General features: G+C 40.5%; 1 protein-coding gene across 4 annotated transcripts in view; it reads left to right on the top strand.

The window, feature by feature from the left end:
* LOC136449047 (CCR4-NOT transcription complex subunit 6-like) overlaps positions 1-23,288 on the top strand; it is a 32,423-nt gene extending 9,135 nt beyond the window's left edge. For 2 of the 4 annotated variants that reach the window (XM_066448830.1, XM_066448828.1), the window contains exons 2-9: positions 7,012-7,149; positions 7,811-7,997; positions 10,922-11,106; positions 11,718-11,944; positions 12,477-12,631; positions 16,765-16,919; positions 17,298-17,531; positions 17,974-23,288. In XM_066448830.1, the coding sequence (XP_066304927.1) occupies positions 7,017-7,149; positions 7,811-7,997; positions 10,922-11,106; positions 11,718-11,944; positions 12,477-12,631; positions 16,765-16,919; positions 17,298-17,531; positions 17,974-18,383 (1,686 nt within the window). In that variant the 5' untranslated portion in view covers positions 7,012-7,016 and the 3' untranslated portion in view covers positions 18,384-23,288. Of the gene's footprint in view, positions 1-3,783; positions 3,897-7,011; positions 7,150-7,810; positions 7,998-10,921; positions 11,107-11,717; positions 11,945-12,476; positions 12,632-16,764; positions 16,920-17,297; positions 17,532-17,973 lie in introns of those variants that run through there. The other 2 variants (XM_066448829.1, XM_066448831.1) reach the window with 2 other exon arrangements.
* Positions 23,289-23,933: the final 645 nt, after the last annotated feature.

Raw genomic sequence — 23,933 nt, 5'->3', positions numbered from 1 at the left:
TCTTGTGTTCTGTCTAGCCTTTCTTTCTTTTCTGTGTAGCTTTTCCTTTCTTTCTTGTTACATCGCTCCGCATGGCGATGTTTGACATTTCCGCTGAATGCAATCCCACAAAAGAAGACGTGAAAATGTAGGCTTGAGCTTAAGGTCATTTTTGTTTAGTCTCTTCCAGACTAACCGCGCCGGCTATGGGGAGAACATTTGCCGGGGGACTTTGGCCATGGAGGGTTGCAATATTGGACCCCATCTCCATAGCCGACCTCCTTCATACATTTGACTCTATTTGGCCAATTGCTACTATTTTCCCAGCAACCCGTGGAGACTGGTAGGGTCTAACTCTTGTTAGGAATTTAGCAGAATTTCAGCGGCTTCTTTTGACGAGTTCTCTGAAATATCAAAACCTAAAGTACGTGAGTGAAGATGGAGTGTTTTCACTTTGCGCCGTAATATCTTAATTTCCGTCGGATGATATTACAGAAACGTGAAAATGTAGAAATTTGACGGAACTTCGGTGGCTCCTTTGACTTTGACGACATTTTAGTGCCAAGATTAGTTTGATGAAGTTCGTGAGTGAAGCAGGGGGCATGTTTTCTTTGTAGCGTTTCATTACATCACTTTTCGCGGAAATATATTAGATTTCCACAGGATGAAACCCCACAAAAAAAGGAAAAATATCGGCCTGAGGTCCTTCAGTCCTCAAGTCAATATTATTTAAAGTTTTTTTGGTTCCATCCGGCCAACAGAAATCTGAAATATTGCCGCGCAAAATGATTTAAAGAAACGTCAGATACAGTGGAAAACACACCTTCACTCACGTACTTGGAGTCCTCAAGACTAAATTCTTGGAATCCGAAAAGAACGTCTAAAAGCCACCGGAATGCTGTCAAATTTGTACCCAAAAGGACATTGAACTCTAGCCAATATTTTAATGTCTTTTTTGTGGGATTGCATTCAGCGGAAATGTCAGATATTGCTGAGCAAAGTCGATGTAACGCTGCACAGAAAACACGACCGTCCCTCAAACTAACGTAATTTCAAGATAATGTTGGCATTGTCACGACAACAAAAAGGCTCAAGAGTCATACCTAAACGTAGCTACAAGGATCCCAGCCCGAAAAGTGTACGTTTTGTGGGATTTTTCTCGACTTAAGCTAACATTATTAGGGAAACTACAAGCACGCGGTGTAAACATATTAGCATTCTATCACTGTAGCGCGCGTTCAACATCCCGGCAGGAACTGTGGAAAAGTAGCAGAAATTCACAATTTTACCGGCCGATATCGAGTCCAAGTGTCCACAACAATATAATCTACTTGTGCCATGCAAATATATCGATGGATTTCACCAAGGAGGAGAACATCTCGCCGCCGAAGATGACTCAACGCTGGTTTCTATTGGGGACGCCGTACCGCTGCATTGGGTTTACCGGGTGTTTACTTTTCCCGCGCTCGAACCACGTGCGCTCGCCCTGGATTCAAAATGGCCGCGGTATTTGGAAAGGGGTCTATACTGTGATAACCATATTGAACGCTGCAACCTTTATCTGTAATCGTAGCAATAGAAATTTCTACTACTTCAGCTAGATTATCGTAGAAAATAGAATGTAGTCAAACTCAGGAGATATTGATATAAAATTGTGTTGCTGTTTTAGCAAGAAAACCTCAAACCTGTTTCCCTGGAGCTTGGCCAAAGATTTCAACTGTGAAGGAAAGCTGTCTCCCTGGTACCATTAGCGTGTGTGCATTATCAGATTTTCTCCTAAGCCCACACGTAGATCGGAATATTTATTAATCCGGGGCCAAGTTAAATGAAGTGGCAGACATGCAGTGCACGCTCCCTCCCAGCACAAAACCTGTCAGAACAACTGCACAACATCAGGCCTTTTCCAACTGGAATTCTGTGCCAGCTTTTTGATGGAAATACGGAATAGAGTCGATTCCACATTACCGAGAGGGTGTTTGTTGCCTTTTGTTCTAACATTTGCAAAACTTTTGTAACAATCTAAGGGAGATAAGTGACTGTTCAGAACAATTTCCAACATTCATGTGATGTTCTAAATAGTTCTGCTGTGTTCCAACATGTTAGACAAATTTCTAACATTGCACATGTTATTTGTATCATTTTCGAAACTGTTGGATAATAGGTTGATCATTTGTTCCTACATGTTCCAACATCATAACAATATGATATAACTGGGTCAGTGGGATGGGAACAGGGCAATTCACACATCCCTTCAAAGTACAGGGGATTAGGCCTGGGTGCCATGCATAGACACGTCAAGACAAAAGCCCAGACGTGAAATCTAAAAATATACAGAGGCAGACAATAGAGTATGATTAGCACCTACTTTTATGGGGGCAATAACCCAAATCTACCATTTGAAAAATGATGCAAATTGTTCCAACATGTTCAAACAGTGAAACAATCACAAAGATGTTTGAAAATTGTTCTAAATAAAGAGATATTTGTGCAATTACTTTCCAAATAGTTCCAACATATATGAATAAGTTCAAACATGTTAAAACTTTCATTCTTGATTGTTTGAACAATTTAGAACTATTTTGACTGGAATAGTCTTTTATCTAAAATTGTTTGAACTCACTAGCAATATTACCTGAAAACCCTCTCGGTGACATGGAATTGACTCTAGACCATCTGTGTGGATGTGTGTTAATGCAGATGGGGAGGGGTAACAACATTTGCCTATATTACAGGTGGCTTCATGGTACAGAGGGATAAATGCATCTACGCTGTACTGTCATAGATATTTATTTTCATCCAGAGCTTGTAACCTGAAATCTGAAATGTCTATGTTGTATGTGAGTTGTAGGGTACTTCGAAATATCTTACATATGGAGTTGTACTGATGTGGTTACAGGGGAACTTAAATCCAAGCTGATAGCTACATATGTCAGAAGATGAGGTAGATAGGAAAAAAGATATGTCAGAGGGAACATAAAAATGTATGAAGAAGACTATTAAAAGCTGACATGTAAGAGGGTGTCCTCCCTTTGGAAATGCCATCACAAAGATTGCTTCACAGTATAGTATGGGGGGTGGGTGGGGGAGGGGGGGTGCTGGATTTTTTATTAGCTATTATCAATCATGTCTGATCTTATTACATGGTATGGTGTGGAGAGGAAAAATATGAATGGTAATGACTTGCAGGCCTGCAGATGATCCTCACAGTTGGCCTTTACAGTGTGCAGCTCTACTGGTTCTGTTTCATTCAGAAAACATCTGTCTGTGTAAATCTGTAATGTAGGCACATATGCTCCAAGGTACACTTATCAGTGTAAAAATGGAGGGGTGCCTGTTTAGAATGTAGATTGAGCATTCCTCCTGTTAAGAGCCCAAACATAAGGTTTAAAAGGCACCTTGTGACAATCTGTCATGTTGGCTAACTAGTAGTAGGTATTACAGAAGGAATGATCTCATAGCAGATATAGAAAGGTGAAACAGGGAACTTGAGAAATGTTACAATTTTGCTTTTTTTTACATCTGCTTGGACGCTTATAAAAGATACACCTGCATGAAAGTTGTCACAAGAAGTCTTTTGCCTAAGAAATACCATGGGTACTCAGAACCATAACAGTACAAGAGGATACTGTTCTTAAGGTAACAATTCTGTTTCCTTTGCTAGAAAACACCCTCTAAGTCAGGCAGCGTTTGTGTTGGGTTACCTCTTGTGCTATGTAAACACTGGTGGTTTTGCATAACAATAGCCTGTTTACCAGGTTCTGTTGAGCCAGTCGAGCTGCTTTACTTTTGCGGGAGCAAAATGACTGAGTGACTTGGCAAGTGGGAAGGAAACTGTATGATTAATGGAAACTAGGACCTTGCATGTGAAATGGAAGGTCTGGGAAAAGGCTGACTTGAAAACAGGGAACCAATTTTGGGTAAGAAGTGATGATACTTGGTTGCATGCTCTTGATGTTTCCTGCTATGTCCTAGAGCAGTGACCCCAATCTCCGTAGGGTAGCTTTCAAGGTAGCTGACCCCACTGGTAAACAAAGAGGCTTTCATGGTATTGGCAATCAAGGCAGATTATCGAGAAATGTCTTTGAGATAAAGAACTCAAAGAAGAATCAACACCTGGGTTTTGTGTAGAACTAAACGAAAATTGTGTTTCTAATTTATTTCAACCTTTACCTTGGCACCTAACCACACACATTTGGTACTGAAATTATGAAAAGATACCTCGGCACAGAGAATGTCAAACAGTGGACGAATAGTTTGTTTTAAAATCTGATCACATTTTGTTCACCTGTGGCGGAAATGTAGAAAAGTTGTCTAAATCATGAAATGTTTGCTGTTGTTTTATTTTCACAGTTTTGACTTTATAATGCGAAAACATAACACCGATGATTTATGTTTTGTAATTACTGAGTAATATTCTAGATAAGCTGGGTGAATGACCATTAACTGTACTATACATTTGTTTCAACTGCAAGCTTTCAAACACTGCAAAAACCTCCTTTTCCTTCCTACTGTAAAAGAAACCCACCGCATTTACAGCAGTACCAAGAAAGATTTGTCTATCTCATGCAGTTTTACACAGAAGGGTCTTTGCATTCTACTTGAAAAAAATAGTAATGGAGATAGTGCAGCACAGTGCATTGGATCAGTAAAACTTGGGGGAAATAGAAGCTCTTAAAAATTATATTGGCATGGCCATGGGTAGGTAATACTGATATGGAGTGCATGGATGTTATTATCTGTAACATTCATGTGTTATCCCAGAGGCATTGTAGTTGATAGTAATGATCACATCAGGACTGCTTATCTTTATAATGGCTCCTAAGAAAGGTAATATCCATGCAAATGTTAGCATTTGGGTATGCTGTATGTTGTTTCTGTGCAAGATAATGTATAAAACTATAATATAATGTAGAGTTGTACACACATAGTGCATAGTCATGCATCGTTTTTCCCCATGCCTTTCCTGGCTAATTATTTTATGAGAAGATGACTTGTCCATCCCGAAACCTCTGTGAAATGACACGTTAATGGTTCTAGAGATGATTTATTGATGTCTCTGACATTATTTATTGATGAATACATTACCAATGATATAGAGGTATTACTGTAAATCGGGAAACTTTTAAGGTGGTTTTAGTTTCACGCTTTTCGCAGTGACCTCTCCACTGAATTCATTGCACCAAGAATATGTCTCACTTGTATAGATAATGTACTACAAAATTGCTTCAACTGCAAATTCAAACCTGGCGAAAACATCATTTTCCCCTGCTACCACGAAATAAAATCACTCCCAAACTAAATAAATTTACAGTACTTGGGCAGGGGTCACATAAAATAGATCACCAACTGCATAAGATGACAGTTTTCACATTTAAAAGTTCAACATTCTGTGAACCATAAGTTTGTCTTGTAACAGCAATTTTTAAAAAATACTTGCATGCATTCTGTCTGAGTGTGAAGAAAGTCATATCATATCATATCATGTTGTTCAGATAAGAGGCAGTATATTGCCTATAACTATAAGATCCGCGTTTTGAACTACCATAATGTTAATAATTGTAATATAATGTTACTGGAAATCTTGAAACTTTGTGGAGATTTTATTTTCGCTGTGACCTCTCTACCGTGAATTAATGAGGACATGAACATGTGTTTTCAATTGGGGTGGGTACCGTTACATAAAATTCAGGTCCGGTCCAGGCCCAGGTCCAGAGGGTCAGGTCCAGGTCCGGACCTGTACCTGATTATCGCAGTACATCATATTTTGGAGAGCGAGACACGTAAAAGTCTCCAAACGTCATGTCTGGAACGATATAATTTCTTAGGTTTGCACTTTGTCTCAAAATTATAACTATACTCTCCTTGCCATCTGTTTACTCATCCTTTAAAGTTTAAGTGTTTCTAGATATGATTCACAGCTAATGTCTTCGAAAACGACTCGTTAAATCTGCTGTTTTGTATTTTCTTAGACCAGTTATGTGGCCGCCTGCTGGTAGCCTGGTACTATGAATTTTCTAATCGGTCCATAGGCCGGTCCACTGATCTTTTACGGACTGTCTGTTTTGGACCGGTCCATTAAGAAATACCGGTTTTGTACCGTTACACGGTACCGGTACCCACCCCTAGTTTTCAACAAACTACAACTGTACGACAGATTTATTTCAACCGTAGATTCAAAACACTGTAAACCTCCCTTTCCCTCCTACAGTGAAATAAAACCACCTTGAAAGTTGATTTATTTATAGTATACAGTATGCTTTTATCTAGTATAAACATCTGTCCCTTTCCAAAGCCAAAGATAGTACCCTTGAACTTAAGGATGAAATATATATATATGTAACAGAGTCAAGAGAAACAGCCTATACTTGCAAATGAATGTTGGCTTTCAAGTGATACATATTTAGTCTGGGTTACATTGCATCGGGCAGATGTCTAACCAATGTTAGAGATACTAACAGCATCTACAAAATACGTGTAACAGGGCTATGCTAGTTGGACATGACATATACACCAGTGTGTCACCCATGTCAATTATGTGGGGAAGTCTTGCCATCTGTGGGGCGCTTTTGGAACCACATAGCCATGGCCTTCAGACACCTGGAAATTAGCCAAGCCTAAAGGTCACGCACTTTGTGAAAACAAAAAGGTGCTGAAAGGTGGTTTCTTGCCAACCTGCAATATTTTTAGTTTACTGTTAATGATTGTCTGCAACCACCCATGAGTACAATATGAAAATGAAAATATATTGTGTGTACGACGTACACGAAATCTGATTTGGTTTAAAAGTTTGTTGCTTGAATGACTGCTAGAAATGGCAAAACAGAATGCAGTATATACTAATTATTTATTTATGAATTTTTAGGGTGGTCCCTTTAGTTAGCTAAGTAACTGGTTTCCACTTGAGCGCTTACAAATTTATACCAGATAAGGATACAAAAGGATAACTTAATATAAACTGAATGAATGATCCATTCACAATAATATAATATAACTATATTAATGTGTAACAGTACTTTCTTCTCTGTGTTTCAGATTAAATGGTGTTAAGCATGCCTAAAGATAAATATGACAACTCGAACACCAGAAATGGCCGGCGATCACACAAGATTATGTCTGCAGAGGACGTGGCGTCTGGGAAGAAATCACACTGGCCCGAACTGGAGATCACAGGTGAGGGTTGTGCAGTGTGAAAGGTGAAGGGTCGTGCAGTGTGAAAGGTGAAGGGTCGTGGGTTGTGCAGTGTGAAAGGTGAAGGGTCGTGTCAGGACTGTGAAATCTGTGTGTTTTCTTTTAGGAAGGATTTTGCAAGGAAGATAGCATTTAAGGGACTGAGGAGCTCAGTGAAAAATACAATCAAATTGACATCGTAAAGATTTTATAAGCTATTTATGACAATGGTTAAGCTCGTATACACAACAAGCTTTTGATCAGTTCTCTGATCCTTGTCAAGTTGAAATGACCCCGAAGCCTATGTCACATGACCTGAACGTATGACGCCAATAGGTCTAAGGTGGCTGGCAGTCAGTAATGCCCCCTCTCTATGTTGATAGCCTCTTATGTATTAACCATCCCTCTGTTGGGGCTGTTTCATACAATCCAATCGGTACAAATTCTTAGCCATAGATTGTGAATGATGAGCCATATGGTGTCTCTGATTATGAAAGACTTTATTGACGATGAAGGTAAGACATCCAGGTAATAAGATACATAAGGTAACCGTTACTCAAGCAACTGGATAAAATTGTAATTGCTTGAGTGACTTATCTTGCGCAGAAGACTTCATCCCATGTTTCCTGTGTTTCCTGAATGCAAACCTCTACATTTTGCCCAGGTACGATACGAAACCTCAGCCCTCAGCTGTGGAAGATGAACCACCTGACTTCCCTGTACCTGAACGATAACCATCTGACCAGGCTGCCCCCTGACGTCGCCAAGCTCACCATGCTGCGATGTATGGACCTGTCCTGCAACAAACTGAGGAGTCTACCGGCAGAACTGGGAGACCTTATCAACCTCAGGTAGTTTTACCTTCAACAAGAATGTTTTGTTTTTTGAGTGCGTGTGTCTGTGTGTTAGCCAATCTGTCTGTGGACAGCATACCTCGAGAAGTTGTGGATGGATCTTTATTATATTTGGTATGTTGTTAGCAAGATGAAGAAATGATTATATGGGCCCCCTAGCGGCACTCCATGGTACTATAGCAGGACTTCCGGTTTTGATGTCTGTATTCTGGACAAGCCATGATCACGATTTTTGGGTTATAGATAGCTCTGGTGCTCGGTAAAAAGTGACGTAAGTTTGGGCCCTCTAGCAGCTTTCTTTGGAACTGCAGGTACATTTCTGGTATGCGGTGATTGAACTCTATTTTTTTTCAATCTTTTTATTTTACACTTACAGGCATTACAATAGTGCTATGAAATGGGAAACACACTCACTCACTATCTATGATCCAGTTAATAATCTGTTGTTTCCAATCTTGTGGGGATTAGAAGTGCTTACACTTAAGCCTTAAATAGAAATATACATAATGGAAATACAGTGTTGAAAGGGAACGCGAACGCTTAACCTAGATGACATAAAACTGCAAATTCAGACCTAGGTATGACTTCTGTGAGCCTCTCTTGCCAAGCTGGATTTCTTGGAACCTTCAGTAGGCATACACATCACAGCAAGTTGTGCCTTAGGCATCATGTAGCTTTTTCTAAATGCCAAACTACTTAAACCGGTGCCAAAAATGTTATTGGCAAAGAAGGTGGAATGTATGTATCTTAGTTAGAGGGGCCCGTCAAAGATGAACATGACAACTCTGCTACAAATCGTGTCTGTTCTGACTCAGAAGCTACTTGTATAAGGCTCCTTCTAGATACTTAAATAAATAACAAATTCACAGCCAAAATTTTCGCGTTGACTTAATTTCGTGGTAGACAGGGAAAGAAGGTTTTCGTGGTGAAGGTTTTCGTTGCCTTTGAAACAATTCTGAAATAGAGTGATAATACATTGGAAATGCATAGTGGCGGTGTGAGGAATTCAGGTAGCCTCCACTAGGCCTTCCTACGGGGATATGGATCGTAGAATTCGGAAAAAAATTGAATAATTGGCCCGTAGAGTCAGTTCACGGTAAACTGGAAATGCACAGTGTCAGTGTCGTGAATTCACGTTGGAGAGCACACTGTGAAAACTGCAAAAAGAAAACCCACATAAACCCTTCAGAATTTACAGCAACTGTTAGAACGGCACTGCATTTGAGCACTATCAAAAGAAAAGAGCCAATCAGTAGCCAAGGAGTTTTCTCAACAGACAAGTCATGACGTGGAAGGCGAATAACGGCGTACACGGGGTTTGAAAGACCGGTATACTTCACAGTAACTCCCACGCAAGTGGCAGGGAAAATTACCTGTAACATGCATTATCTCTGGGCGGGATAATGGCAGAGGCTCTCCCGTAAGTTGTGCTGCAGTCTTTAATGAGGGACTGTAAGTACCTTGTGGTCGTGCATTAGCACAGCAGGTTGGCCGTGTCTGATCCCAGCTAATTACTGCTCTACATTTTCCCCCTGCCGTATCTTTCAGCATTCTTTCTCCTCATTGTAAAGTTGGCAACGCAGAATATGTACTGTTTCTATTACTGTAAATGCAGAAGTGTTTGCAGAGGATTTATGTTTACGCTTTTTGCGGTGAACTCTTTACCGCAAACAGTCCATTTTCTCCCAACCGTAGAATTAACCCCCCGCAAACATTTCTGCATTTAGAGTACTTGTAAGTAGACAAAGTCTGCTAGCAGGATTGAAAGCTGTTGCCAGGATTGAAGCTAAAGTTGACAAATGACTCCATTCATGAAACACAGACCAAAATAGCCATTTGCAGTGCTGTTTAAACAGAGTCAACTGAGAAATAAAATAATTTTGATAGTAAAAAGATTTGTTGTCTGTAGAAAGTTGTGTGGAACACCATGTAAATTTCAGGGTTAGAAATCTTAAACCATTGCTAAGGTCTCGGTAGAATTGGAGGATACTGTAAAGTGCATCGTTTCACTGCAAGGTAATTTGGTCGGACACTTGTTTATCTTCAACTGGAGCAATTAGTGGTACAGCAAAGCCCTGGGCTAAACACTGGGTATTGAACAATGCATCTTGTCTCGGGCTTCCCAGCAACTGAAGCATTGTATTACCTCAGCTAAATTGACAACTGCTTGCTGCTAGCAGGTATTCTACTCCCCTAGTCAGCTGTCTTAAGTGGCCATCTGTCTTGTACACATTTTTCCTGGTAACCCTAACAGGGCTCGAAATACAATTAAGCAACTTGCAATTTGCAAGTGATTTTCAAGATTTGCAAGTTGAAAGATTTGCAAGTTGAAAATATTGATCGCGTAAGCACATACCAGTGCAAGATAGTGACAAAGTGACTGTTGGTAGGAAAAATTAGGCTACATATTTTAAGTAAATCTGTATTTAGATGTTTAGTCTTCCAATAATGCTATAAAAGTTGCTTTGTCCGGCTGAGTATGTACATTTTGTATGTACAACAAAAGCAGTTACATGTGCACACCGACTATAATATTGCAAGTTAATTTTTCAAATTGCAAGTAAAATTTTTGCCAACTTGCAATTTTGAAAAGTATTTCAAACCCTAGGATATAGTAGATTCTTTTTTCATATCCAGTATTTCTCACCTGCTGACATTTCGGTGTCTGTCAGACACCTTCCTCAGAGCTTCTGACTGGAGTACTGCTTCTCACCGCTATAAGTAGCCGAAGTAGGTGGCGCCTTTGCGGTGAGAGCACAATCCCAAACGTCCCAAAAGTTTGTATCCCCTCTCGTCCCGGTTCAGCACTGGTGTTGACTTCCATGAATCTCCTATATCCTATGTTCTACCAACCTGATGAAGTTATTTTTGGGAAGTATTTTGAGCCCTGCCTGATGTTTTTCCTTTGATTGGCATTGTAGGGAACTCTATCTGAACAACAACATGCTGCGGGTGCTGCCCTACGAGCTGGGCAGACTATTCCAACTGCAGATACTTGGGCTGAATGGAAACCCGCTGTCTCCCGATATCCTCAACATCTACGGAGAGTCGAACGGAACAGCCAAGTTGTTAGCTTACATGCTTGATAACTTGGCAGGTACGGCATGTAAGGCATTTTTGCATTGCCTAATAGATAGAGATTGTTCAAGCCTGTAAGGCGAAGGACAGGTAAATAGAACTTGTTTCTGCTTCCATCATTGCCAGATTGTATTGTTGGCCAGGGCTGACGTACCTACAGTCATGCTTCGCTTGACAGACAACAAGAGACGCAATTACAAATGGTGAATAATGATTATCATGTGAGAAATATTGTAGGAATTTTTTGTACCATCACTGCATTAGTATTACAGTAATTCATCTGATTGTTGGGTTGGGCAGGGGGCTGACGCACTTACAGTCATACTTTGACTGAAAGACAATAAGAGATGCAATTGCAATCAGTGAATAATGATTATCATATGTGAAATATGTAGGAATAGTTCTTTACCATTGTTACATCAGTATTTCAGATTACAAGTTGTTATACGTGTATTTGTGTTATTGTGTCAATAACAGCAAAGTTACTGATGGCTTATTACACGCCAGCTCAATGTTAACCCTGACAGTTCAGCCTGGCCTGGACACTTGGTAGATATTTGAAAGAGCTTTCCTCATTTTCAGAATGATTTTGTGATTCTAACAAAAGATGTGTCTTTCCCACCACCCCCACTCCCACAGTTACCCACAACATGCCACCACAGAGACCTTGGCTAACGTTGGAGCAGCCCAACAGGTCGCGACCCCACGCCATCTTCTCGGTTATGTGCTACAACGTGCTTTGCGACAAGTATGCCACCAGACAGATCTACGGCTACTGTCCGTCCTGGGCGCTGGGATGGGAATATAGAAAGAAGGGGATCCTACACGAGATCCTCAACTTCACAGCCGACATCATCAGTTTACAAGTAGGCAGTCAATCCTTTATGCTTGTGCTTCTTAGCAGAAATTTATAGCCAGACTTGGACTTAATTCTTCCTGCTCCAAGTTGGAGCATTGAGTAGTTATAGAAATTATGCTCTTTCCTCTCCCACCCTTTACTGTCCATTCAAGTTAAGTAGTTTAGGACATCATTATTATGTTTAAAATATGAAACATCTGTGCGGGGTTGTCTCCAGCTTTGAATTTTTTCTGTCCCGCTCATTGTTTGAGAGCCCATGTTGTTGATTTTTATTTTTAATCTGTCATTATAAGTTTACAAAAAAGTATTTTCATCAGTTTTATGTCATGAAGTTTTTTCTTTTTTTATGGACAGTGAAATTTTTGTCCCAGCAATCGAATTTCCTCCTCAGGATGGATGGAGGGACAGTTCCTGGAGCCAGCACTGCATCTGTGCTTAGCATGTTTTTTGTCTTCACACAGAATAGTGCTGTACATAATAATTGATACAGATAGCTCTTGTTGACAAGGTTCTGACTCTCTGTATCTTTCTTGCGACAGGAAGTAGAAACAGAACAGTATCACTTGTTCTTCCTTCCGGAGCTGAGACAGCACGGGTATGATGGCATTTTCAGCCCGAAGTCTCGAGCCAAGACAATGGGTGACACAGAGAAGAAATACGTAGATGGGTGTGCCATCTTCTTCAAGACGAATAAGTAAGTATGCCTTCATCTTGAGAACAGTATTGAAGAAAAATGAAGTTTGTTGAAGTATGTAAAAGTAATGGTCGAATATCATAAGTCGTCTGCAGATGAATTCTGTGGATGACATCCTCTGCAGACTCCAAATATAAAACAAAACAAGTTGCTTAAATGTTCAAGATGTAAGTCATTGATATTGTAACAAGAATAGAAATGACAAAATATGGTATCTCTGCCAGCAAGTGTTTTTTAGTCCCTGTATTCAAGAAGTGTGATAGACTGGTATCACTTACCAGCTACACTAAGGCTACCACACTAGTGACGCATCTACTACTTCACTCATGGCTACCTCACTAGTGTTACTAGGTATTCCAACGCTACCGCGAAAATCGTCTACCGCATGGCGATCGGTAAATTTTCTACCATCTTCCCACACCCGCGGTACAAAAACTATTCGTTTTTACAGGCAAAGTCACCCATGAAAATAAAGGATATAACTTTCTCTTTCTTGTGATGTGTTTGTTTTGCTTGTAAAATATTTCAAACGCCAGAAATTTGCCGATGAAAACGGCGCAGCGTAGCGCGCGCGGCCGTGATTCAAAAACATGGCCAATTTCTCTTCCGCCTGCACAGAATGTGACCCTGAGTTCATGGCGCAATCGCATCGCCGTCTTAGACCGCAGCAGAATGAAAATGGCGCCATTGGAAAGAGCAGATTACGAGCTTAAAATCGGTACCTGGAACAAAAGGAAATTTTAATTTTTTGAGCAGTAAAAGTCGATTTTAAAAAACTCATCGATCTTTAATGATAGAATTTACCACCTAAATTTAATTTTTTCTTCTTGTTCTTGGTGTCAAATTGACGGCAAGAAACAGGGCTACGTTTTGATGTAATCGACATGTTTATATCATGCACACCGGCGAAGCGGGAGCTACTTATCCCGATGGGGGTGGCCCTGTGATTGGATGGTCGCGCCGCGCGATCCTGACGCGCGAAATTTGGACCTCTGCGTTCCTCAGAAACAGAAGATTTGTGACTGAAGGGGCACAACCAAATCCTTTCTGATGCTTTGGAGCAAGAAATTCCAGGTAAAATATTTTGCAGTATTTTTCATTTATAGGGTTGATAAAATTTATTAATTTTTATTTTATTTATGCCTGCCTGAATGTGTGCATGTTTTTTTTGTAGGGCAATGCCAGCAATGTAGTTTCAAAAACAATTGTTTTAGGCATGAAAACAATGAATAACATTACAACTTTAGAGCAGTTTTTTTCTTTGTTATTGTGTTATTGGCTATGTGAATCATTGTTTGCCTTGTTCCAAGTCTAAAATACCATTGTGTATTTTTGCAACTTGTTGAACTTGAGGCACCGTGGGCCCCCGGTTAGGGGTCAGCCGGGGAACCTATGCCCAATTTTTCTGAAAATCTTACTAGTGTTCAAGTTTGTCTCTTTTTGATGAAATATTATTCTGCTTGCCTTGTTCCAAGTTTAAAAATACCATTGTGTATTTTTTTCACTTGTTGAACTTGAGGCACCGTGGCCCCCGGATAGGGGCCAGCCGAGGAACCTATGCCCAATTTTTTCCCAAAACTCTGACTTTATATGATATTGAACTTTGTCGTTCTTATGAACGAATGCTAATTGCCACAAGTAGATAATCACCCTTTGGACTTCACAGGATCACTGAGAGTTACATTAAATGCTATTTAGGAAGTTATAAATTGCCAAGTTGAAAGAAAGTATTCAGGGATGACATTCATCGCTTACGATTAAAAAAAAAGAGTCATGACTGCCAGCATGCAGAAGAATCAATGGTTCTTTTCTCCTTGTGAGGTGAAACACTGTTCTTCTTGTTGAGTCTGGTACAGCGACATCCATGACAATCCCACGTGGTACCCAGATGCAGTCGTTGAAGACGGAATACAAACTGTCTCACTCACATTCTTCAGTTATAGTCATTTATCTACTTAATCTATTCATTAAGCGAAATGTCCTTGTTGCTGTATCAGAGAGTGAGTCAGTGAGTGAGTGAGTGTATCATGTAGCCTTTGTTCACATATGATATGTGCCAGTCTGATTCTTTCTTCACAATCATAAGAAAGAAAATTGATATAAATGCAAATCAGTATAGTGATGTTAACAGTCTAAATATTTGTTTTTCAGGAGGAATACACCACCTTCCTGATGTGTCAGACATAAGAACAGCAGAGAAGAAATTAGTAATACATGACCATGTAGTATCTACTGAAAAATGTACTAACCCACTTAGGAGTGGGAGATGTTGAATGGTGGAGGACAAAGGTATGGTTGGTGAGTTAACAGTTTAGTTATGCCACCAGTTCAATTAAGACTTAGTGTTTAAACAGAGGAAAACAATGAAATTATGAATGAAAAGATATAACAGTTGCTAAATGTATGTGTTTAGCAATTACATTGGAGCTTATAGTTATACATTGTTGTTGTGACTGAACTCTATTGCAATGATGATGATGTCCACTTCTGAAAACATTAATGTTGATGATAGCCATGGATGAGTAGCCATGTTCTGTAATGTGTACATGGGACTGTCATGATCATCTAACCATGAAAATGATGAAAAGTAAGCTGGTGGTTGCAGTAAGAAGTTGTGTACATTGCATTCTATGAATGAACGGAAATATACCTGCAAAAAAATCATAGAAATCTGTGTACAATTTGTATACTTACTGAAGACAGCCTCTGACCTTGAAAAACGTTGACCTTGTCATAATAAGTGCAATATTTACATTGTCTAGCTATAGTACAAACATCTGTCATATATTGTGTAAGTGTAAAGTTGCAAGTTGTGGTGATGTGATGATGCAATGTATCGTCTACTAATATCATGTGACATATTCACAGTACGCAAATTCTATATTTGACCTTGACAAAGTTGACCTTGTTATTAAGGTTGTTAACATTGTCAACATTCTATGGATATAACATATTTGTGAGTAATAAAACATAATGCTGTGTATTGTGGAAAGCCGTGAAGTATGATACTTTGTCGTGCTAGCTACTGCATGTACTGTACTGATACTGGCTAAACATCAATGGGTCCGTAACCAAAAATATGGATTTTTGACCCCAAGTCAATCATTTTGTGAGGAAGTACAGGTGAGGTGGCTAATATTGTGTGAAAGAACATCTATGGGTGTTGCTATGTTTAAAATATCGGAAGACAGGGGTGTTCCTATAAAAAAATACAGGTGAGTGAACTTTGGAGGATTTTTCCTTCTCTTGAGGTCAAAGGTCACGGTACCACCTGTAAAATTTATCATGAAAGGCATATTTTCACCCTGTATAAGATTATAATAAAACGACATGAAAGTCCAGAACCCTGTGGGATTATTCTATGTAGTACATATTACCAATAAATAACATAAAGTAAGCTTTGCAGCATTTACTTACCTTTCTATTACCTTTTAAAAAAGGTAAATTATTCATTTTCACAGTTAATTCCCACGGCCGGCCTTTCTGAGGGCCGATTTTGGCAACTTCGTGGAGCCATATCTCGGCAACCGCTCAACATATTGACTTCATTTAAAAAGCATTTTATTTCATTTGATTAGCTCTTTCAGGAAAAGTAAATATCATCAGTGTATCATGTTTTTAAAATTTTGGTTGGAATACCTAGTGTTACTTTTACAAGTACAGTACACTTTGATCTCCCATTGATATTCAGAATCGAAGAAACAGCCATTATCACACTCTATCACATAACACATTTTCCAATTTTCAGTATTTTGTTGTCTTGTTGACCACTGACCAACAAGATTTTTTTGTTGAAATCAGATAAATCAATGCACGCGGTGATGTCATCCATAAAATTTGATTGCTGTGGCCTAATTATAAGTTGTTTGTATGATAAATGTTACCATACCTAGTACATCTGTTAAATATGTGATATTTTTAAAACATGTAACGTTCCGTCCTCGGTTTATGGAGAACATATGTGTATGACAAAATGCCTTTTACTTAAAGTTTTAGTGTTGAAACAATGATATGATTGTGATTTTGTATGTACATGCTATGGAGCCAGCATTTGTAAATACCAACAAAATTCAGGCTGTTAAGCCTGCCGGTTGTATGATAAAGATCCAATCCAATCCATTACCTGATGACAGGTTCCAGCTGGTGAAGGAACACTTGGTGGAGTTTAACAAGATGGCGATGGAGAACGCGGAAGGCTCGGCAGACATGCTGAACAGGGTCATGACCAAGGACAACATCGGCATCGCCGCTCTGCTTGAAACCAAGGATGGCTTTGCAGAAACGTCAGGTACCCTCGCTGTTAATAACAGGCTGCTGCTGGGATTCTTGTTCAAAACTCGAGGACCTCCTCTCGGCTGTGGTTTAATGTTCACAGTTTTTGCAATAACCCCTTCACTGTGAACTAGAAGGATCCAGAATGCTTGTCCAGTCTTCCGCCTGGTTACCCCCTTGTTTCAAACGCAAAATAAGAACCAGTACGAACACTTCATTTTCTCCCTACCACAAAATTAAATGCCCGTGAACCTTAAGGTTTCAAAGCTGGTGTGTTATGCTGAATGGCAGTTATACCGGCTATAAAGATACAGATAAAGGAAGGCATTTACAGTAATTTTCAGTTACCTTGAAGTTGAGATAAATGTCATTTCCCTTCTCGTCCCCTCTGCAGCCTACCCACCTGAAGTAAACCCTAGGCAGCTTGTCCTGGTGGCCAACGCTCACATGCACTGGGACCCCGAGTTCTCGGACGTCAAGATCATCCAGACCATGATGTTCATGAGCGCGCTGAAGAACATCATGGAGGAGGCCTGCCACAGCTTCAGGCCCGGCTCGTCCAACAAGATGGACATCAGCAACGTACCCGTCATCTTCTGTGGGGATCTCAACTCCTTACCAGACTCAGGTACAAGGATTGGTCAGCTTAGATTACAAGGAATGATTAAAAAAAAGTTTTCATAGTTTTAATAACATTAAGTTTCCCATTGCTGTGTAAGTCTGGCTTTTCACCCATGGTTTCTTTTCTGAAGAAATGTCACCTGTACTGCTTACCAGCAATTGAGGTGGAAACTAGCTGGAAGACAACCAGAAGAAAGAGATACAAGGCCTCAGTGTACCTTCCTGAACCTCACTGCATCATGACATTTTCTCTCTCTCTTGTAGGTGCGGTAGAATACCTGGCGACAGGTCCAATATAAACATCAAATGTGACATAACTTGTACTGCTTACCAGTGATTGAGGTGGAAATTAGCTAAAAGATAGCCATGAAAACAGATAAGACTCCAGTATTCCTTCTTAAACCTCACTACAGCTTGACACTTTCTCTCTCTCTCTCTCTCTCTTGTAGGTGTGGTAGAATACCTGGCGACAGGTCGAATATCAACATCACATCTGGACTTTAAGGAGTTGGCGTACAGCGAGTGTCTGGGGAACTTCAGCACCGCCGACCACAAGCCCAGCGAAGTCACCCATTCCTTCAAGCTGAAGCAGGCGTATGAAAGCGACATCCTCCCCCACACCAACTACACGTTCGACTTCAAGGGCGTGATCGACTACATCTTCCACTCGGAACTGCTGACGTGCCTCGGAGTGCTGGGCCCGTACGATCCACACTACTTCTCGGAGAACAAGATCATCGGATGCCCCCATCCACACATTCCATCGGACCACATCCCCCTGCTCTCGGAGTTCGAGGTGCAGCTTCCCTACGGCCCCCCGAACGGCCTCCCCAACGGCCTGCACATAGCCCGGAGATAACACTGCTCCCCCCACCCGCATACCCGTTGCTTTCCCAAGCACACGGAACCAAGGCAGTGGCATTTGGATGTGGTACCAGCTGCAGTAGCTGTACTTGTAGATATAGATGAATTCAAAGCCCAGGCAGCTTACCCTTTTTGGGCTCTTAGCATAGGCAAGCCGACATGTTGCCCTTGCGTGATTTTTATCACTGAATCATGTTTGTGTACATAAGAGGAATTGGCTGTAACCACGTGTTGAGGATATTTTATGGTTTATCTATAGAAATTGTCTGTGGGCTGTGATGACTAGTTGTACATACGGAATAAGCTTGCATGCATCCTTTGATGTCATTAGGTACACGTTGTTCCTTCGTGACGGAGCCCGATCTTTCGAGAGCCTCCTTTTTTGGCTGAGAAATCTGCTGTGCTTCGCACAACGAATTGCTTTCCTGCTCTCCTGAAACAAACAACTCAATCTTGGTCCAATCTGTATCGAGTAAATTCTGAAGAAGACCTGTAAATAATAGCTAGCTCACGATACTCCCCCGCCCCCTCCACCTAGGAACAACGAGTACGTCTCAGGTATACCCTCCAATGGCCACTGCCTCATGGCTCGTACTACTTGTACAGACAGGACTTGACCAGTATGTAAATCCATGGTTGTGTACCATATGGTTTTGAGGAAAAAGGATGATAATAATGTGACGGCTTTACTTTACTTCTGACTTCCCAGCCACTGGCAGGGAGCCAATTGTGGGCTGGATTTGGGGGTCTTAAAGGGGATGTGTTGGAGGTCTGGGGGTGCCAAGTCACTGCCAAACCCGACTCAGAATGGAAATAGTTCAGAGAATAACCCCATGTAAACCCTCAGCATGGAGGTAGCACTGCATTTCTTCCCATAATTGTTCCTTCATTTTGGCGATGCTTAACACTTTTCTTTCAACAGAAAAGATTTAGATTCCAGAATTAAATTTTACCAACAGCCATCTTCTAAAGGCTGGTTTGTTGCAGATGACAAAATGATTGTTGGTACTTAAAAGGAACACTAGTAACACCAGGGAGTTCCAAATTGTATTGGAATGTTTCCCAAACATTGAAAACACCTTCAGTCCTCTGTATTAAAACTCGCATTGTCAAATATAAAATAGACAATTTAAGATTGTATCTAAGGTGCCTGCCTATGTCTTAGTCCCCCCCTTCATATTACCACTACCTCTGCAGACTTGACTACACCTTGCGCGCTGGACGTTGCCAAGGTCTACTCTTGTTTGCAGTAGTTTTGGTGCTCTCAGGTTTTATTCAAGACTGTTTGCAAGGTAAACGTTTCAGCCCTGTTGCGGGGATCTCATTTAAGACTTTCATGTTTCTACTAACCACAATTAAAACAAGCAATTCTGTGGTCAGGATATGGCCAAGGTGGGATGAGCATGTAACCTGAACATTCATTGCCATGATTAATTGAAGATGCCAGATACCATCAAACCAGAAGCACTGTTTTAAGACCACACCTTATTCATAACAAGTATGAGCAAACAATTGTGATATTAGGAAGGGCGTGGCTTCTACTGCATATCCAGGCACCCATCGTGAGACATAAGTGCTCTGTCGTATTTTTCCTTTTTGGGGGAGACAGTGGCAGCCCCCAGACCTCCGGGCGAATATTGACTGAACGAACCACTCTATATGTTACCAGTTGTACAGTGATCTTGCATCTTGTAGTTTTATTGGTGTAACTTTGTACTGGACTGTAAGTAGCATTGCATTTTGGGGGGTTTACACGGATCAGAGAGGGAAAGGCATGGGTGCGGGACTGTCCAGCAGTCCGCCCACTGTCACCACCTCTGTGTGTGTGTGAATCTGTCATCTGGAAACGGTGCTTCTCTTTTTTGTTTTCCTGTGTTTGTGTTGAGTGAAACGAATAGGTACACAGTGGGGCCAAATTTGTGAACAGAACTTTCACATCCATGGACATTCTCAGACTCTTTCTGGCTACCTTGATCAAGACCTTATTGCTCTAAATTTGTCATGCAAGCCAAAGGGATATCTTTGCTTCGCATTTCATTTAACATAGCATGCCTGTATTATGTAAGCACCCCATGGTGTTTCTGTCGGGCTTTAACAAACCTGGAAGCAACTTTCAGGATGCAACAATCAGAGAAACACTTTCTTCTGTCCGCACTTTCTCTTAGCATGAAGTCATTTCGTAATGCTGTAATTGTTGTGAAAGTTCTGTCACTTCCACGGCGCAGTGGCGTCGCCACCTCCTGACAGGTTCCAAGCTGCTTTATGAGAAATGTTTGAAGAGGCAGCAGTGTTGTGCTTTGCTGAATCTCACGGCCCCATGCTTCAGAAATCCTCTACTTTTTGTAATTTTTACCTCCCTTTTTGACCAAGTAATTGTACCGCAAATTGTGTTGTGTTGCGTGTCGAGATGGAATTTTAGACTATGTGATGTGATTCTTATACTTGTGGTGTAAATGAAATTAAGACAAATTTTTCCATTGCTGAATATTTCCTAAAGAAAGTAAAGAAACCACCTCAACCAGCATCCTTTGCTGTAAGGTCAAAAGTTAGCTTCTGAACACTTTGGCACTCATGTAATTAAGTGGTGACGTCGAAAGTAGGGGAAAAAAGGCAGCTATAAAAGAAATACACAGGTAAAGTTTGTGCAGCAAGCACTTGTTTGGGATGGCGTAGCAATGGAAAGATAGCATGTTCTATATGTGACAAATTGGTAACAATTAAAATCATGGCATTCTCTGTGACAAGGTTTGCTGGAAATGTTCCAGAGAAATGGACCAGTTTTCTACCTGGAGGACTTTGGTGCATTGGGAGCGTTTCCCAGCATGTCCTTGTAGAGCTGAGAATGTTTTCTTAGTTGTGAAATGTTGTCAGTTCTTGGCAAGTTTTGCCCACCAGGGGATGGTTTGATATTGCGCTCGATGTGCTCAGCCTCGTTCATATGGCTTGCTTGTACCAATCTAGCACACATTGTAATTTTCATCCGTTCGAATCAACAGCAAAACATAAGAACCAAAATGTACAGCAAGAGATTTTAATAGATACTTGATTGGTGGCTGGTAATCACTTAAGTTTCCTGGTGGGTAGAGCTTAGCAGAGGATGTGACTGGCAGCTTCCTATAACAAATGGAACCATACCATTATATTGTGAACTTGGTAGTTTTCCTCACACTGTACACTAACAGCTTTTTGATGACAAACAAGTATGAAGTCCTGGAGCCAAGATCATGCTTCGTGTTCTAACAATAGTGCAAACAACTGTATAGTCACAGCCACTTGAATGTGGGGGAAATTACCAAGGGAAAACTATGTTCCTGTAGCAATATAAGTAATTAGAATTAATACTCTAACACCTCTGGACCACTTGCTAAGTTTACCAAAACGGAATTGGAGCTGGATTTTTAAGACAATTGTCAAAGGGTATTTTAGACCAAGAGACTGAAGTGATACAGGTTCAGTTTGAATTCCAGGTGTGTTAGCTTTGGAAACTGGAAACAACTTTGGATATCGATTAGTCTGAATTGCTTCTGTCTCGTGCGTTGGGTGCAGGCATACCCAGGGTCTGTAGGATGTAGCCTAGCCTGGATGCCAAACCCCCAAACTCTAAAATATGCACGATAGATATTTTAGATTTTGGGGGTCTGGCATTCAGGCTAGATGTAGCCCTGGATGTGCCCGAACTCAAGGGAGTGAATCCTTTGGACGATGTAGTGGGAAAGTGGTTGATGTGGTTGATTGTTTTACAGAGATGTGAAGACGTGTGTGAAGACTCCCGTTTGTGTTTGGTTTCTACCCATCACCTCATGTGGAGTTCTGATGAGATGAAATGTTATGGACTTGATTTTTGCGACGGGAAAAAAAGATGGGAGGAAATTTGGTTGACTTTCGAAGCATTCTATCTGAATCTCTACTTACTCTGAAGCAAGCCTTTTTACAGAAAAACGCACCATATCATTGAGGGGCAAGAACTTTTCCATAAAGTAGATGGAACTTTGTCAAGGAAATATAAATACATAGAAAATATACATATGTAATGTTGTATTTTAATGTAAATTTGTACGAAATTATTTTTGGAGAAAAAAAAGCCAAAAATTGTACAACATTGGGTGCCAGTATCTGGCATCACTTCTAAGGCATGTATGTATTTATATGGCTTGTGGTATGAACAGCTCAGCCCCTCTGTGTACAATATTCGATGTTATATTGTAAACAAAAGATTAGCACAAACCTGGCTACCATTTGCTGCAGGCTAGCAGTTATTTTAACTTGATAATCTACCAATTCTACTCTTTTTGTTGTAATGTGGAGGTATTGCTTCCTAATAAAGATATTTGAAATTTTTGAGTTGACCAATGGGAAACTTTCTGACAATTTTCAAGGAATTCTATTGGTTTAAGCCAGCAGCCAATGGTGATCTTGATTAGGTTTGTGCCTCATTATTTAGCATTGCATAGTTTGCTGTACAAGAGTTTCCTTAGCTATGGAATATTTGATTGTAGCTAATTTTAAAGTTGTATCAAGTAAGATTTATGTTTTCATTTCTGTAACGTTAGTCATTTGAAGTTTTTAAAGTCACTTGGGCACATTTTGGTATTGTAACTGTGTCAGGATTCATTAACAAGGACCTGGGATCAGTATAACTTGAAGTGGGCCAAGCCTGAACCTTCCACCCCCCGTGGAACCACCTTGGTATAGTCCCACAATGTAATCTGGGACCACAGCACCTCATGCACGGGGATGTACAGCATAGGTTTCATAATTACCTTGTGTAAGGGATAAGGCTGGCAGGGTGAATTTTTTGTGTTTGTGCAGAATTGTTATCTTACAAGGTGTATCTGATACTGGACTTCATTGTGATCTTTTCCACAGAATAAAACCCTCCAAAGGAAAATGCAAATATTAACCAGTGTTTCCAGTCTTCATTTCCTTTTCCAAGAATGTTATGTTTTGGGGTGCATGTGTCTGTCTGTGGACAGCATAACTCTACAAGTTGTGGATGAATATCATATTTGGTAGGTGTTGGCAAGATGAAGAAACAATTGAATTTTGGGCCCCTAGCGGCTTTGAATGGCACTGCAGCAGGACTTCTGGTATTGATGTCATGTTTGTTTATGTTGACAGGTATACTAGTGAAACAATAGCTAGTGCACTAGTAGAGAGGAATCAAATGAACATATGCAACTTGACCCTTTCATTACGTTTTGCTTGTAGACTTGCAGCAAAGAACAAAAATGCGAAACATTAACAGGCCATAGCATATGCAGAAGATAGGTTCCTCTGCAGTATCAAGGAGGCTCAAGGCAAGACTAACAGTGACCTTCATCTTGCCAATACCTACCCACATTCCATGCAAATATCAATCCACCCATAGCTTCTTAAGTCATGTTGGCCAAGGTAGGTCAAAAGAGAGAACAGTACCTCCTGCACAAGCACATGCTGGATTTGAATACGAAGAAACAGAAAATAGAAATGAAGTGGCAAGTCTACTATACATCTGCTGTCGCTTGCATTGTAATGCAAAGGCTTACTGTAATATTCTCTGAAAATC

The sequence above is a fragment of the Branchiostoma lanceolatum genome, chromosome 14, assembly GCF_035083965.1.
Source record: "Branchiostoma lanceolatum isolate klBraLanc5 chromosome 14, klBraLanc5.hap2, whole genome shotgun sequence".
NCBI classification, from domain to species: Eukaryota; Metazoa; Chordata; class Leptocardii; order Amphioxiformes; family Branchiostomatidae; genus Branchiostoma; species Branchiostoma lanceolatum.
Note: the sequence above shows the minus strand (reverse complement) of the source record. Positions and strands in the feature narration are given on the sequence as shown.